This window comes from Bacillus rossius, chromosome 2, assembly GCF_032445375.1.
Source record: "Bacillus rossius redtenbacheri isolate Brsri chromosome 2, Brsri_v3, whole genome shotgun sequence".
Lineage (NCBI taxonomy): Eukaryota > Metazoa > Arthropoda > Insecta > Phasmatodea > Bacillidae > Bacillus > Bacillus rossius.
This window is the reverse complement of record NC_086331.1, coordinates 62,797,087-62,812,928: the sequence shown is the minus strand read 5'-3', so window position 1 is coordinate 62,812,928 and position 15,842 is coordinate 62,797,087. Positions and strand designations below refer to the sequence as shown.

The following is a 15,842-nucleotide window of genomic DNA, read 5'->3' as shown; positions in this document are numbered from 1 at the left end:
GGGTTATTTGTAGGTCAATGTTTGTTGCGTCATTGTTTGTAAATAGTACAGTGATGTTTGCCCTATTGTACTTAAAATGTTTTAGATTAAGGAAATAAAATGACTATAGACTTTTCTATACATTTATTGAGATAAACTTAACCTAGTAACAAATATTATGAGTTTCTTATCTAAACTAATTTACACATAATTTTACGATAGTACTAACAATTAGTACGTACAATTATATGTGATAACATATTTTACAACGACCATATTATGATGTATTCTTCCCAGTGGTAGCGGTATCAAATTTGATAAGAGACAGAGAGTATAGCACTACATAGTAACAAAAATAGTATTGTTCAGGAGAGATAACACGAGAACATAACTGCCGTCGAATTTTGGTCACAATATTCGGTAGCGATACTCGTGCCATACTGTTCATTTGATAGATAGCGAAATCCGACGCGCAGAACGTGCTGGCTTGACTACTTCCTTGGGTGCAATGCACAACAATAGGACCCGTTCGAACTTGAACGCTTGTTTGAACTCTAAACCCTCGTTTGGCCGCTTCACTCATATGGTTTACTTTCAAGATGAATTGGAAGAACTTAGTCACATCACTAGGAACGTTACGCACAGTCCAGTCGGTGTATGAAAAGAGGCAGATTTGACGTGGAGGTTTAATTCCATCCGTCAGGAGTAACTCAGCTACCACAAAATTTTTAATTGTCTTTATTTTCACTGTTTTTATTTGGTACCGTCCAGCTTGGAAAACACCGCCTTGTTCTTTTGACCAGTACTGGTAACACTGGTTCGCATTGCTTGATAATGGTCCCGACAACATCACGATAATGTAACTGCGTTCGTTCCACAAAGTTTTGAAGAAGTTTTCCACTGAATTCTCTGTTAAGTTTTCAGTGCATATAAATTTATTCTTTTTTCGGAAACCATCCACGTAGTAGATGTCGTGGCTTCTGTGTTCGTCTTTGTTTTCAAAAATTCCAGATCTGCTGACTTCTTGGTTGCATGTAATCTGATGATATTCTTGTTGTACGATCTCGTGAAAATTTGGATAGCTTGCACTAATGCACAATTGCACAGCTTTACGCATTTTAAATTGCTTCTGATCCATTACGGCTTGGACCGAATATTCACTGCAGCGAGCCAGATTGTACCACGGCAACAGACGTCTATAAAATAAAGTCAGGCCGTTAAATCTAGTGTTTATATATCAGAGCAGAGCGCTAATAAGTTTTGGATACGCTGGCGCGTAAGCACGCTAGCATATGAAATTTTGATGTCAAGGTCGCACACATATTGATCTAGCTGCTAACGCAGAGCAATATTATGCAAATTCTTGTTGATAAACGCTCGAAAAAATGAAGTATTAAGTAAAAATGTGTTTTTGCAGTAAGCTGAATTTAATATGCATGTGAGAGTTGCTTGAAAGTATGCTCCGATGCCAATTTAATAAACAATATTCTTTCTACTTAAATGGCTATTCAACTAAGTGTCACTGGTTAAATTTACATGTCTATGAGGTGTTGAATTACCAACTGTCGTGAAGGCCTTAGGAAAGAGCATTTGTATTTGGAAAATAAAAATCATGAATTTTCAGTACAATTTAATAGATAAAAGCTTTTTTTCATTACAACATGTAGGTATCCAGGGGCATAAAACCACATTTATTGTATATTCGCATGATTTCAGTCTTATAAAATGAGATATCTGCATCTATCTGCTCAATTTGAACGTCTGTAGCAGGGGAATCGGAATTGATCTGTAGGAAATACTTCCGATATTTTAAATAATTGATCCTGTTACGATACAATCCGATTTCCATTCGCATAGCACCGGTCATTTGAATAATAGGGGACTGTAACAGAAAATAGAACCGCTTATTGACTTCAGAGAATTGGATTGCAAACAATGACTTTGAATTTAGCTGAATTTATGATTTTCTTTGGGACGAAATCAAATATAGTCTACTTACACGCCCTTCCATTTTGTTTTTGCTGTCAATAGCGAGTTTCAATGAAAAAGAACTAGTCGAAAAAGCGTTATTGAACAGACTGAATTTCGTTTCCATACATTGTCCAGTGCACACATTTAACCCTTAACCCCTATTATCATGCATATGAGTATGTATATTTGTTTGTAAATCAATCGAGATTATAATATTCACGTGTCGTAAATATATCAAATCTATTCTGATTCTAAAATAATATAACTTTCTCGCTGGGGATCGGAACAGTAATAGGCGTATTCTATTTTATGATTTCTTGATATAAAACCCTGCAGAACTCCAGGTATTTGACTTAGTGATAATAATTACTCATGTCAAGACACGCTCGATATGTAGTTAATGACAGAACACACCTTTTATAGGGAAAAATCAAATAAATAACAACATTGTTATAACATGCGAATGTTTAATAAGTTCCAATAAAAACACGATTCATTTGTAGTAACCTATTTTCATGTTCTGCAATTTGGTTTTCGATTGAAAGGATTCTTTCGTGAATAAGAGGTGAAACTGGTTCTCGTTGAAGCTGAAGTCTGGTCCGTCTTAGTAAGATGATATGACCACGGTGCCAAGCTATTTCAAGCCGGACCTGATCAGGTAACTGGTTCACATTATACTGCAACAAACAATAAGGTGTATTAATATCATATAACTACATTTCTTCAGTAATGAATTCCTTTCATGTAAAAACTTTGGTAGAATAAATTAATGACAAAATTCTGATGACATACGATTGTTTAATGGGTTCCGTTGAAAATATTATACATTTGTTGTAATTTGTTTTCGTGTTCTGCAATTTGTTTTTCAATTGCAATGATCTCCTTTAAGATATAAAGTGACTTCGTCATTTGTCCAAGCTGCTCTTTGTACTGTTTTAATGAGATGATATGACTCCGAATCAGATTTATTTGACGTTGCACTTGTTCAAGTGACTGATTCATATTAGACTGCAACAAACAATATTTGATGTTATGATAAATAAAGGTCTTAATTTATTGATGACTGCATGTTTTGTTGCAAATATTGATTAGTTACTTTTTGTGCTTTCATAGACATTCAAAGCTTGCACTACATCTCTCAGTTCTGATTTGTTATTTAGGAAAGGAGAAATATCTTCGCAACTTTAACAAATGTATTCTATCAAATTTAGAGAGCACGGAACGTCAGAGGGGTTCCACTTTACACAACATTCGTAAATGTTATTATGGCACAGGCGTACAAACTTCATTAAAATTCAGAACCACAATGTCTTACCTTGCACATCTCATGTTATGCAACCTCATTGTTAAAGAATTCTTACTAAGGGAGTGTTTGTACTGAGGTCAATTAAAGACTGAAGAGCAGTTTTCCATTAATAGAAATACTCTAGATAATTAACTGATCAAATTCAACTATCAATAACTTTACAACCAATCAATGAGGGATAAAATGAAATTGTGTACTCACGCGCTGGTTCATTTTTACTTTCGGAGAAAATGCTTCAGAGAACAAGTTGACTCGGTAAGGAATAACTTTGAATTGAAGCGAATGTAGGTGATCTAGATTATATATGATGAGCGCTTGGCCTTGAACTTAACATTTCTTTGTCTCACTTATTAAAATTCTTAAATCAATAGATGAAATATCGAATTCCCATGCCTAACTCATGTTACAGCGTTTAAAGATCCTCATTATGATAAATAATTTATATAGATCAACATTTGTATATTCTATTAAAAGAAAGCGCTATTTATTATAAGTATAAGGTGTAAAATAGAGCTATCCCGATATCACACTAATGCAAGGCATCTATGTTGTCATCATCAGTATGCGCATACGAATGTTTATAATCTTCGTTTATTACTACCGTCTCAAAAAGGCCAGACACAATGGCAGTTTTATAATTTATTAGTCTCGAAGGAAAAACCCAAAGTCTTTTGCATAATTGTAAAGGTTTGTTGTTTATTAACAGGCTTTTCAAGTTAATTTTATTAACGATAACTTCATAAAGCCTGAGAAAGTAAAGTAATGATAATGTTATGCGACGTTACAATACAACAATTCGATTATACCGAGCGGACTTGTTTGGGAATGAGTCACTAGGACATTAAAATGTTAATAATATCGCTACTAAGCAGTCAAGAATACATTTACGAATATATTTACGTTTCAATCGGTCAGTAGCATCATATCAATTTCACTACTGTTCGGTAGTTTCATTTTATTGCTGTGCATTTTCGTTTTTTTCTTCAGGACTGATATAAAGTGCAAGATAACACGGTAACAGAAGAAATACTGTTCGGGAATGATAACACTAGAGTGTCTCTGTTGTCTAATGCTTCTAACAATTGCTGGTAGACATATCCGTGAGGTGTTTATCATTTGAAACAAAGCAAGGTCTGTGGTGCAGAAAATTCCAGTTCGTCCGATCCCTGTGGTGCAGTGTACGACAATAGGACCTGATTGTCGATGATGGATTTTCAATCTTTGTGCGATTTCCAAACGTACTTCGTTGACTCTTCTGACGAATTCATAAAATTGGGGTGGACTACCAGGTGTGCCGTCGCTCGTCCAGTCAGTGTATGAAAAGTGGCAAATTTGACGCGACTCCTCAGAGAATTTATTCATTAATAACAGATCTGTTTTAATAATATGAGCACCAGTTCTTTTTTTTTTTGGTCATGATTGTATAGTCACCAATGTTGATGAAGCCGTTTTCTTCGTGATGCAAATACGGAAAGCATTGGTTCTCATTATGGAATGTCAAGTTCATCAGCATGACTATAATGCGGCTGTTTTCATTCCACACCATTCTCCAGAAGCTCTTGACTGTGTTCATCTTAGGAGCTTGTGTGCAAATGAACTTTCTCTTATCTTTGAAGCCATCAACGTAATTCGCATGAATGTAATTCGAGATTCCAAGATCGTACGACAATAAGATGACCCGAGTGTGATCCCAACAGGGAACAGAGCTACTCCGGTTCTTATTCCTGTTTTTCAGCTTCACAAAAGCTTTCCAAGTACCTGATTCTTGAGTGGTTACAATCCCATGGTGTTCTTCCCAAACTAGGCTTGAAAAATTTGGCTGATTCGCTCTAGCCCACAAACTTTCAAAAGTAGAAATTTCACAATCTTTATGCTTCATCGCGTCTCGCACTGATTGCATTTCACACTACGTCTGGTTCTCACTAGTTGTTTCGAAAGCCTGAGATGGAAATATGATGACTTGGTTCTATATTTAAATGCTCGCAACTGAACATTGTTTACTTTTTTACTTTATCATATGTGACCGATAAGAGATATTTAATGTCAAGAAGACGTTACGTAAACGTCTGTTATTACTTGTAAGAGTAAGTGATAGGTTATCTAAAGTTCGGAAAAAAACTAACACCAAATCACAAATTATAATAGATCGATGATCTCCCGGGTTATGTGGGTAGGGATCATTTTAGTAGAAGTACGTTATACCACAGCGTAGATTGAACAGCTTAACAAATCTAAGCCTTACCATGACAAAATATGTTATAACCCTTATTAAACAAGAGGATTCAAAATAATTTACACGTGTTAAACGCCCACAATAGAAGGTATTAAAAAGGATTCCGAAGGATTAGAAAGTATACAAAACAATTAAAAATCAAATCCTTTTTAAGATTTCTGAATCCTTCTGTTTAATAAGGGAAGTTTTTTTTAAAGCGTCATGCATATGCAATATACTGATTAGATCAAAAATACTACTTGTCCGCAAGAAATACTAATACAAACAAGGTTTCTACAGTTTGTTGATCATAGATATCTAATTTTTGTATGATTTCAAGTTTTTGACTTGGTAAGTAATTCTTCTGCGTACTTTAACTCTGACTCCACAATATAACAATAACTTAGTGAAGATTTCACGGTAATTACTTTCTAAAGAAGGATCAGAACAAATAAAACTCTCAATGCAATATAAGATTGTTTAATAGTGACCCTTACAGATGTTGTTTATTTGCACGATTGAACTTTGACCACTTGCTATTTTACTTTCAATGGCACGTATCTTAGCCTGGATGTCTGGAGAATCGGGCAACCGTTCTAACTCCAATTTAGCGAGTTTCAATGCATCAACTTTGTCTTGGTACTCTTGACGTTCCCGTTGAATGATGGCAGTAGACATTTTGAATTTGGACTGTAAACAAAGTAAGTGTTATAAAATCATTACTGTATCTTCTCAAACTGCTTTTTGCTGGATAACCGAAGGTTTATGAATCCCTTTGCGTATTTCTACGTACACGTTGTTTCACTTTCATGGCTTAGTTGAAAACTGACGAAGGCGTTATATATGCATCATAAAAACTAGACCTTGAATTTTAAATCTTGTTCATGTGAGAATTTAGTGTCTAACTTGCCCGTGCTAATGAATATTAATCGGAAGCATAACACTATTATACTCATGCTATACTAATATAATTCAGTGTAGTAGTTTCGAGATTTGAACTAACTAAAATATAGAATGGAAGCTTTTACTACATCAGTCCACATTCTACACTGTAATTACTTAAATTTTCAACTGTAAAGTGGATGATTTTTTATTTTTGGCAGTTCTGAATAATCCTTTTTTTCTTTATCACGCAGTCGATCATTCATTTCAGCCAAAAAATGTAGCACCACACGGTAACAAAACAAATATTCTTCTGGAATAACAACACTCGAATGCCTCTGCTGCCGGATGCTCATCACGATCTTTGGTAGAGACATTTTTGAAGTTTTTCGTAGTTGATGGAGGGCGTAGTCTATCACACAAAAAACTCCCGTTCGTCCAATTCCCGTGGAGCAGTGCACAATGATAGGTCCTGTTTGTTCAAAATTACCCAATACTCTTGTTTGTAAAGCCGTGCGCATATGATTGATTGTTAGCACAAACTTGTAAAACTTGCCCACGTCGTTAGGAGCGCCGTCTTCTGTCCAGTCAGTGTACAAAAAATGGTAAACTCTACGTTGTAGTCCAATGAATTTATTAGTGACACTCAATTCTGTCACAATGTAATTCGAGAGTGTCTTCCTTTGAAATGTTTTGATTGTAAACTGACCAGCTTGTAGAGGATCATCTTCTGCGGAAGGCCAATACTGACAGCAACTGTGTGTCACATTCAACAGCATGATGATGATGCGACTATTTTCATTAAAGACCATCTGGAAGAAGTCGATCAATGTGTTGGTTTTCGGTGCTTGGGTGCAGATGAACTTTTTCTTCTCTTCAAAACCGTCCACATAATTGGCGTGGATAAAGTCTGACACGGATCCACTTGTAGTCAACTTAACTCTAGTATGATCCCAACATGGGACTAAGCTGTTTCGGTTCTTTTCCATGTTTTCTGGCCTAGCAAAAGCTTCCCATGTACCTGACGTTTGTAAGTTGATAATCCAACAATATTCTTCCGTAATAAGGCTTACAAAATTCGGTTGAATCGCTCTTTCCCACAAGCTTTTGGGGTTAAGCTCATCAAATTGTTTTGATTCCATGGTGTTTTGTAGAATATTTTTCTATACCACTCGAACTTGTCTTAGGAACAGTTGATAGCAAACTAAAAGCATTGTTCTTTGATTGAGGACTTATATACTTCCGATTAAACATCTTTAAGTCAGTAATTTATTACTTCATTAGCATGCACTATCTTGATCATTGGTGTGCTTTCTGAATACTAATTGTAGTAATACGCAGACACTTCGTGAGCGAAGTGTATACAATAAATAAACAATGATATAAGAATTATTCAGAAGTAATGAGATCGATTAAGTGACACCGGTACACAATTAGTTGCGTAAGGTTAATCAAAATACTAACTGGTGTCTGGCGGGTGATTTGACTCTACTGAAATGCCTCACCTCACAGATAGATATTCCATACTCACGCTATACTATTTTATATCAGCTAGTAGTATAACAATTTTTGTGCCAATATGAGCTCAGGTTTCTTTTAGTCACAAAATAACGCAAGAATCTTGTTTTTTTAAAAGATTTATTAAACAAAAACCTACTATATCATAACAAATCAATATCTAAAGGATGAAAATTATAGCGATGGTATATTTGTAATATATAGTTTTTATGTCTTGAAATTTCACATTTTATTCTATTGATCTCATGTTGGATAGCCGGCGAAAAGGACAGCCTCAAAAGTTGCAGCTGTATTTGTTTCAAGCCATAGATCTTGTTAAGGTGACGCATGATTTCTTGTTTCATAGAATCCGTGATTTGATCCATATTAGTCTGTAGTAGACAATAGGTTCATAAGTAAACATTCTTGGGAAAATGCTATAAACTAAAGTAAAATAAATAAAATAAATAAAATAGTATACTCACTTTTTGTGACATTTCGGTTTCCACCAAAACGTTGCTGCAACGAAAAACTACTCGGTTGTAAATATTTCTCTACTGATTTGATTCTGGATATAAAATTTTACTTATAACACAATATGTCTCTAAGCACAGTTGTTCAATACTGGCAGATGTTTGGCAGCAGATCGATTTCTTTCGAACGGGTTATCAAAAATATCCATGACCTAGCCAATTGATATCAGAGGGCATGTTTATTGCACAAACAAGCTCATAAGACCTGAGAGTGATGCGCGTTTAAATTGTGTAGCGGACTAGATGTGTTTGTGTTGGAATTATAGTGTATCTATTCTATTTTAGTCTTTTAATATATACGATCGGTGTCTGCACATTTGAACATTTACTACTCACTCACCCTTTTGAAGATTTTTTGAACTGCAGATCAAAAGAGATCTTACAAAGTTTATCAGAGTTTTGTATCATTATTCGGCTCACCGATTCAACAATTTAAAGTTCTTCTACTCTAGATGCTATTTGTGATGTAATATGGTAATTAAAAAACTTGAATAAAGCCTTGGAATAATTTAATAAGTCACAACAAATATATATCCATAGGACAAAAATTAGAATTGCTGTATATCCGTAATATCGCATCCTTGTTTGTTCGGATTTGATCGTCGATTCTGTCAATTATTTCGTTTTTCTTGCTGGAAGAATCTCGTTGTTGAAGCAGCCGTAGCTTGTTCTCCTTCAATACCATGATTCTATCACGGTACACTTCCATCATCCGACGCTGGGCACCAGTGATTTCACGCATGCAGGGCTGTAACAAAAATTAACACTTATTAGTTGAAAAGAAATCTCCGGAACTCTGCCCTCATTAAACAAAAGGATTCAAAATAATTTACACATATTAAACACCCATAAAAGAAAGTATTAAAAAGGATGTCGAAGGATTAAAAAGTATTCAAAACGATTAAAAATCGAATCCTTTTTAATACTTTTGAATTTTTTTATTTAATAAGGGTGTAGCCTAACCTGAAAGGTTTAATCCAACTGTCAAGAAGTAGACAAAACACTTGATATGGATGTAAAAACAACCTCGGTGAAACATATTCAAAAGAAATCATATACTTACACTTCGTATCATCTTGATGAGCAAAACTAAAACTGTTCGTATGAGTAGGTCTTAATTATATAAAGCGTATAGGCAGACTGTAAATTTGTAGCACGAGCACACGATATATATCCAAAGCAATCCGCCTTGAACTGGCAGCGCTCACTTGGCAACGAAAATACAAAAATGAGTAAGCACAGAGCTATAAAATTCATCTGTAACCTAGATACCAGTAACCAAGAGCACACATCAGAGTCTGTGTCCTGGAGCGAGCGAGACGCATTTAGGTTTCGCTGCTCTGTCATACAGATGGTGTTTGTTTCTCATATATTGAAGTCACATGTATGTTAATATTCCGAACATGGTTATTTTGATAAAAAACTGAGGTCAACTGAATAACGTTTCGAACATTTTATCTTACTGCGCAGCGGAATTTAAACAGTGTGAATGAACCGAATGACATTTGTAAGTCACCTGCACCAAAGTCGTAGTGACTTTGCGTGAAAAATACGGCGCAGTAAGTTATTAAGTATGCAGACTCGACCGAAGCTTTGATTATTTCTTACATGAAGTAATCGTAGTTGTTCATAGTGAAACCTAATCCAACGAGATTCTGATTCAATCGATTATGAACTAGTTGAAACTTCATTTTTTATCGGTGCACGCGTCCTAGGGACATGTCATTAATATTTAAGAATTTTACAGAACTCAGATGTCGATACCTTTTTTAACTACAACACTGATAATGTCTATTAAGTGGGAATAAAATTAGTGGAGGGGTACTCACAGTACCTTGTGATTCGCGCCTCTTCTACTAGTCTAAATATGATGATTATGAGGATTATTATAACATCAAAATAGAAATGTTAAGAAGAAATGACTTGGCCAAGCTTTGCCTAATTGTCGTCACTGACCAGGAAATTTAAAAGAAAACAATTCAAAATAAAAAAATTTATTTATGAGTATACAAATAATAGTTTCCTGAAAACTTACATCAATTATTATTCTCCTAACCGTGCACCTCTTTAAAAATATAATTAATTACGGAGCTAGTATCTACATCACAATAATTAACACTGTAATACTATAAGTAATACATCAAGCATGAATCATACAACATAACTTATGCATAAGTGCTCTTTGCTCATTATTGAATGAATTCCACTACGGTTGTTGCATGTCTTAAACCCGAAAGCCTGAAAGTGAAAATGGGACGATGACCACACATGAAGATAAGTGATTGATGAATGGATTTGATAAATTTCTAAAGTAGTTCAAGTACTCAAGTAGTTGAAAAGTTTTTACTCAATTTAGTAATTTTGAGATAAAATTAATCCTTGAGAAGTGCTTATTTGGACTTACTAACCTTTTATTCAAGAGAACTACTTTATGTTTAAGAAATGTAATTTCTTTGTCAATTGCAGTGATTTGGTTTTGGAAACGGTAAGAATCTAATCGTTGTCGTAACTGCTGCTTCACGTGACATAAAATGATTATTTTGTTACGGCAGAATCGAAGTTCTTGTAGAGTGATTGTAATGGGCCGATCCGTACTCATCTGTAATAATATAAAAATTATTGGGTTACGAAGAATCAAAGATTTATTTGACGAACACGGTTTATTTAAGACAACATGAAAGTTAAAAAGAAAGCTAACTCACATGCTTCTCCATTGCTTTGTCTGGATTTAAAACCACTAGGGACAGGGAGTTTTGACAAATAATGATTGGATACTAATAAAGTAATCGTGTCAACGCAGTTTATATACTGTCGAAATTAGGCCATGACGTAATTGACCGGTCTATGACCGGAAATTTCCCGACAACAAAAGGATTTAAAATTCACCACCAAACCATAAATTTCAATTAATTTAAATTTCTAATAGATGTTATGCCAGAACTAATTTTTTTACATTGTAGACATTGTCTGACAATTCGAACCCAAATTTTATCACAGTTTGACAATCTGCTGTTCACAAAGTAGTGATATATCGCTGAGCATAACAACATTATGATGATAGTCTCTATTCATCAGCTTGAGATCCTAAATCCCTATAAATTTTAAATATATCACTTGGCGATTGATACCAAGAAATCTATCGTAAAAGAAGGAAGAAGTCTTCTTGAAAGGAATTGCTAACAAGAAAATTCTTTCAATAACCTATAGTCATATGATAAATCTAGACTTATTTTCAGTGCCTATTATGTAAGATGTCTGAAACATATTTAACATTGACGCCATATCTATTTTTAAGTCGAAGTTGACTGCCGCAGTTGTTTTACTATCAACGGTATCATGCGTCATTTTACTCACACTCGCAAAATAAATGAATTAATTATACCCGAGTGATAAGGTCAACTCATATCATGCAGCAGTTGCGTGTTCACGGAACGGGTTTATCATTTTATGACCAAGATTCAAACCATAATTATTGAAATGATTTCGCAGTCTAACTGACAAGGAAGTTATGATAGTCATGAAAAGAAACGCAGCTATCATCAGTATATTTATTAGACAATATTACATAACGATTTTCCAACCTAACAAAAACAACATTTACTTTAAATTGAATCGTCGTTTCCTATAGAATAAAACGTTTTCAGAATTCGTATCATTTTCTTGTTTCCATTTTTCAGAGCTAACTCAAATGCCGAAAGATTTTTGGCATTGCGGAGCTCCAAATTTATACCTGGCTGTCCACAGAGCCACTGAGTCAGCTCATAATCACGTTGAATTACTGCAAGGTGAAGAGCAGTGTTACTTTCAATACTTTCTTGTCCATTAATGTCAGCTCCCAACTCCACCAAACTTTCAATAAACTTTGCTGCGTACCATTTCCCATGAGTCACAGCCGCCACATGGATGCTCATTTGACCGGCATAGTTAGGTGCATTCAGAGCTGCTGCTGCATAAATACCTCGGATAAATGGCATGAATCTTGTAATAAGTGAGAAACTTCCACTTCTAGCTGCTTCATGGAAAAAGTTTTCACCTTCACTGTTCCTTTCTGCTAGTACTTCTTCCAAGCGAATTATGAAGTTTGACATCTCCATTTCTTCAAAAGTTTATAAATTATTTGTTTCCTTTATGAATTCTGAGTTGCGAAGCGTACGTCAAGCGGGACGGTTTGATAATGAATAATTCAGAGTTACAAACACACAGCTCTGTAATCTTTATTTACTTAACCGTTGAATAACAGTTATATAAGGATATAACTTATCAATGTATAAAGTTCTATACGAAAACAATAAACAGAAATTTGGGAGAATCAGACAAGTTAGACTATTACTTTGAAGCGATCTTATCTATACATCTAGTTATTCCATGTCTCGTGCAAGTCAATTTCTGAAGTATATGTGACAAAAAATGCATCAATATACGATAGCAGAAAAAATATTGTTCAAAAGTTATCACACTAGAATGTCTTTGTTGTCGGATGAGAGTAACAATTTCCGGAATAGAGATTGTTGCGGTCTTCATCATCCTAAAGAGCGCGATGTCTACCGTGCAAAAGGTCCCAGTTCGGCCAATCCCCGTGTCACAGTGTACAATGATGGGCCCAGGGCGATTTTTATTTAGCTTCAATGTTGATCGTACTGCTGCTGTGCGGGCTTGATTGGTTCTTTGCACAAACTGATAAAATTCAGCTACGTCATCAGGAACGTCATCTTCTGTCCAGCCAGTATATAGAAAGTGGCGGATTCTACGTGATTCTCCAGATGGATCACTTATAGATAAGTCTGTTGCAATGTAGTTGAAAAACATTTCTATGTTGGTTCTCGTTATTGTGAACTGACCGACTTGCACAGTTTCATCTTCGTTGGAAGGCCAATACTGAAAGCAACTGGGTGTCACATTCACTAGCATGATGATAATGCAACTGTTTTCACTCCAGATCATCTGGTAGAAGTCGACCAAAGTGTTGATTTTCGGTGCTTGGGTGCAGATGAACTTCTTCTTCTCCTCAAAACCATTCACGTAATTGGCATGGATGTAGTCTGATGCGGATTCACTCGTAGTCAACTTAACTCTAGTATGATCCCAACATGGGACTAAGCTGTTCCGGTTCTTCTCCATATTTTCCAGCTTTGCAAAAGTTTCCCAGGTACCTGACTCTTCGATGGTCATGCTGCAAATGTGTTCCGCCCAAGCAAGGCTTGCGAAATCCAACTGGTTCATTCTCCTCCACAGACTTATAGGATTAAAATAATGAAATTAAATATACGGCATGGTACCTTGAACTTGGCTGGTCGAACGCTAAGTAACCTTATCGCTTATTGTATCGACGGTTGTTGGCAAACTAATCGTATATGAGTTCGCTTCAGTATTTATATACGCTCTCAGTTGGATATTTTTAAATTGATAATTTGTAAACAACCCATTCTTCACTCAGTGTTAAATCTCCTGACTTAAGAATACTTATTGCTTCATTATTTTCTATACAATACTTTATTGGTTTCCGGTTATTCTCCAATTTTCGATCAATTACTGTACTCGACGGATATGGATCCAGCTTTATTACAACTATAAAATAAGACTAGTATTAAAAGACGATATTTATATGCAACTCATGTATATTCCTAGCTATGCGCTGTTGCAAGAACAGAATGTACCAATAGTTTGTTTCACTGAAAGAAAATATAGAAAAGATCGAGTCTTTGGTCGTTTAACGAAGACATCAAATCCCCAAATTTTTAGAGACCTCTGACTTTTCGATTGATATTATTGTCTTCACATGCATCTAATAATTATAATGATAACGATGACAATCATAATCATGATGGTCGCAAGACATAAATTCAACAACATTTGAGATAATGTTTTCCAAATCTAAAATTAGCTGGTCATTAAGGTAATTATCAGCTAAGTTTAAAAAAGACCTACTGCATGCTGGGTTATTAACCTTTCATAATAAAAAGACTGCAAGTATCTCGTCACGTAAACATTGCAAGAAAACTTATTGCACAAGAAAGTCGTGTGCGAGTACTATCAATTTTTATCCATTTAAAAATGGGTCTAAAATACGGATGTATTGTGCCGCGTCAATGGGAAATCTGCCCTCTAGCTGCATTGGAAATTATATTGTACGATGAGCTTTGCCGGGAATGGAAGAAGAGTAAAAGACTTGACACGGCCGTGATTACAATAGGAGAGGTCACAGCGACTCCTAAAGCTCTTGATCCGTTTTTGTGGCTGTGCAAAGTTGGAGACACCAATTTTGTGCCTAATGAACAGTATACTTTTCTCTACATCGAATGTTTTTATTAATGTTTTTTTTATTATCGTGTTCAGTCGTAGTCCTGGTTTATATCGTGGAATTTACTTCTTTATTTATTTGATTTCTGTTGATGCGCAAGGGAGTATAAATCTCATAATTGTTAAACTGAAACTAAAATAAAAATTTTATTTTAATGCTTTTGATTCTACGAAAATGACAACGTTAGTCCTTAAAGTTCGTGACGCGTTTAATGACGTTGATTACACTACTCAAAATTAAAGACACATTGTTTTGTTAACATACAACATGTGTTCTACCGAGCTAAGATTTACACACTGAATTTATCGTGTGGAACAATTAGGACATATAAATCTCGCTCTTTCAACGTTGCTATGCCACCCATGGAACAAAACTTTTGACCACTACTGATGCCCCTTTTAACTTCTGTAATGAAGACATTGTTATTCAAATTAAGTGCGTCTATTAACCAAATTAAATTCGGATATATTGTTCTTTAGTCACGTGCATGACATACGTGCGTCGCACACAGAAGCAAAACGTTTTATTGGTCATAAATCATATAGTTTACGAGCAAGCAAATGTTAAATTGAACTAGTACATAAATTGAATACACACAGTTAAATTCAATTTTACAGCCTCTAAGAAAGATTTACTTTTTACGAACCATAAAAATGATGTTAAGATGTTTGAGTGCTCCAGATATTTTCGTCGTATCAGTATATCGAAGTCAATTTTCCGATTATGGAAGCCAAATATTAAAAAATCGTCATAGTGACGATGCTACTCGTTTTTCTGCGTTTCATCTTTACGGATGTTTATTCTTGGCTGAGGCCACAACACTCTATACAGCAGATAAATTTTTATAGAAATATACTTAAAGATAAGTGTACTTACAATTAACACATTTTTTGTCGTTGTAGAATGCTTATTGGCCTCTTTACAATCGTATATCTAATTGATATGGTATGGTCTCATCACTATTGTCAATACTGAAAGTATTCTATTGTATACGTCAAAGCAACTCATTGTTTTCTTTCTGGTGAATAGTTATACTTAGTCTCAAGTAGCCAAGGTAACCTCAATATTGTTTCATATATTGTGCAAAGAATGTACTCCTGCGATTAGGTGTTCGTAGGAATAGTTGAAATTTAGGCAACCGCTTCATGAGAATCTTAATCATTT

At 35.0% G+C, this 15,842-nt stretch overlaps 2 protein-coding genes across 2 annotated transcripts; both read right to left on the bottom strand.

Moving 5' to 3' along the window:
* Nucleotides 1-6,535: 6,535 nt before the first annotated feature.
* Nucleotides 6,536-7,492, bottom strand: LOC134528898 (tyrosine-protein phosphatase non-receptor type 9-like). Its single transcript, XM_063362565.1, has one exon. The coding sequence runs from the start codon at nt 7,490-7,492 to the stop codon at nt 6,536-6,538; it is 957 nt and encodes a 318-aa protein (XP_063218635.1).
* Nucleotides 7,493-12,706: 5,214 nt separating this feature from the next.
* LOC134529965 (tyrosine-protein phosphatase non-receptor type 9-like) lies at nt 12,707-13,651 on the bottom strand. The gene is given in 1 exon segment (XM_063364506.1): nt 12,707-13,651. A coding segment is annotated over 1 exon segment (945 nt).
* Nucleotides 13,652-15,842: the final 2,191 nt, after the last annotated feature.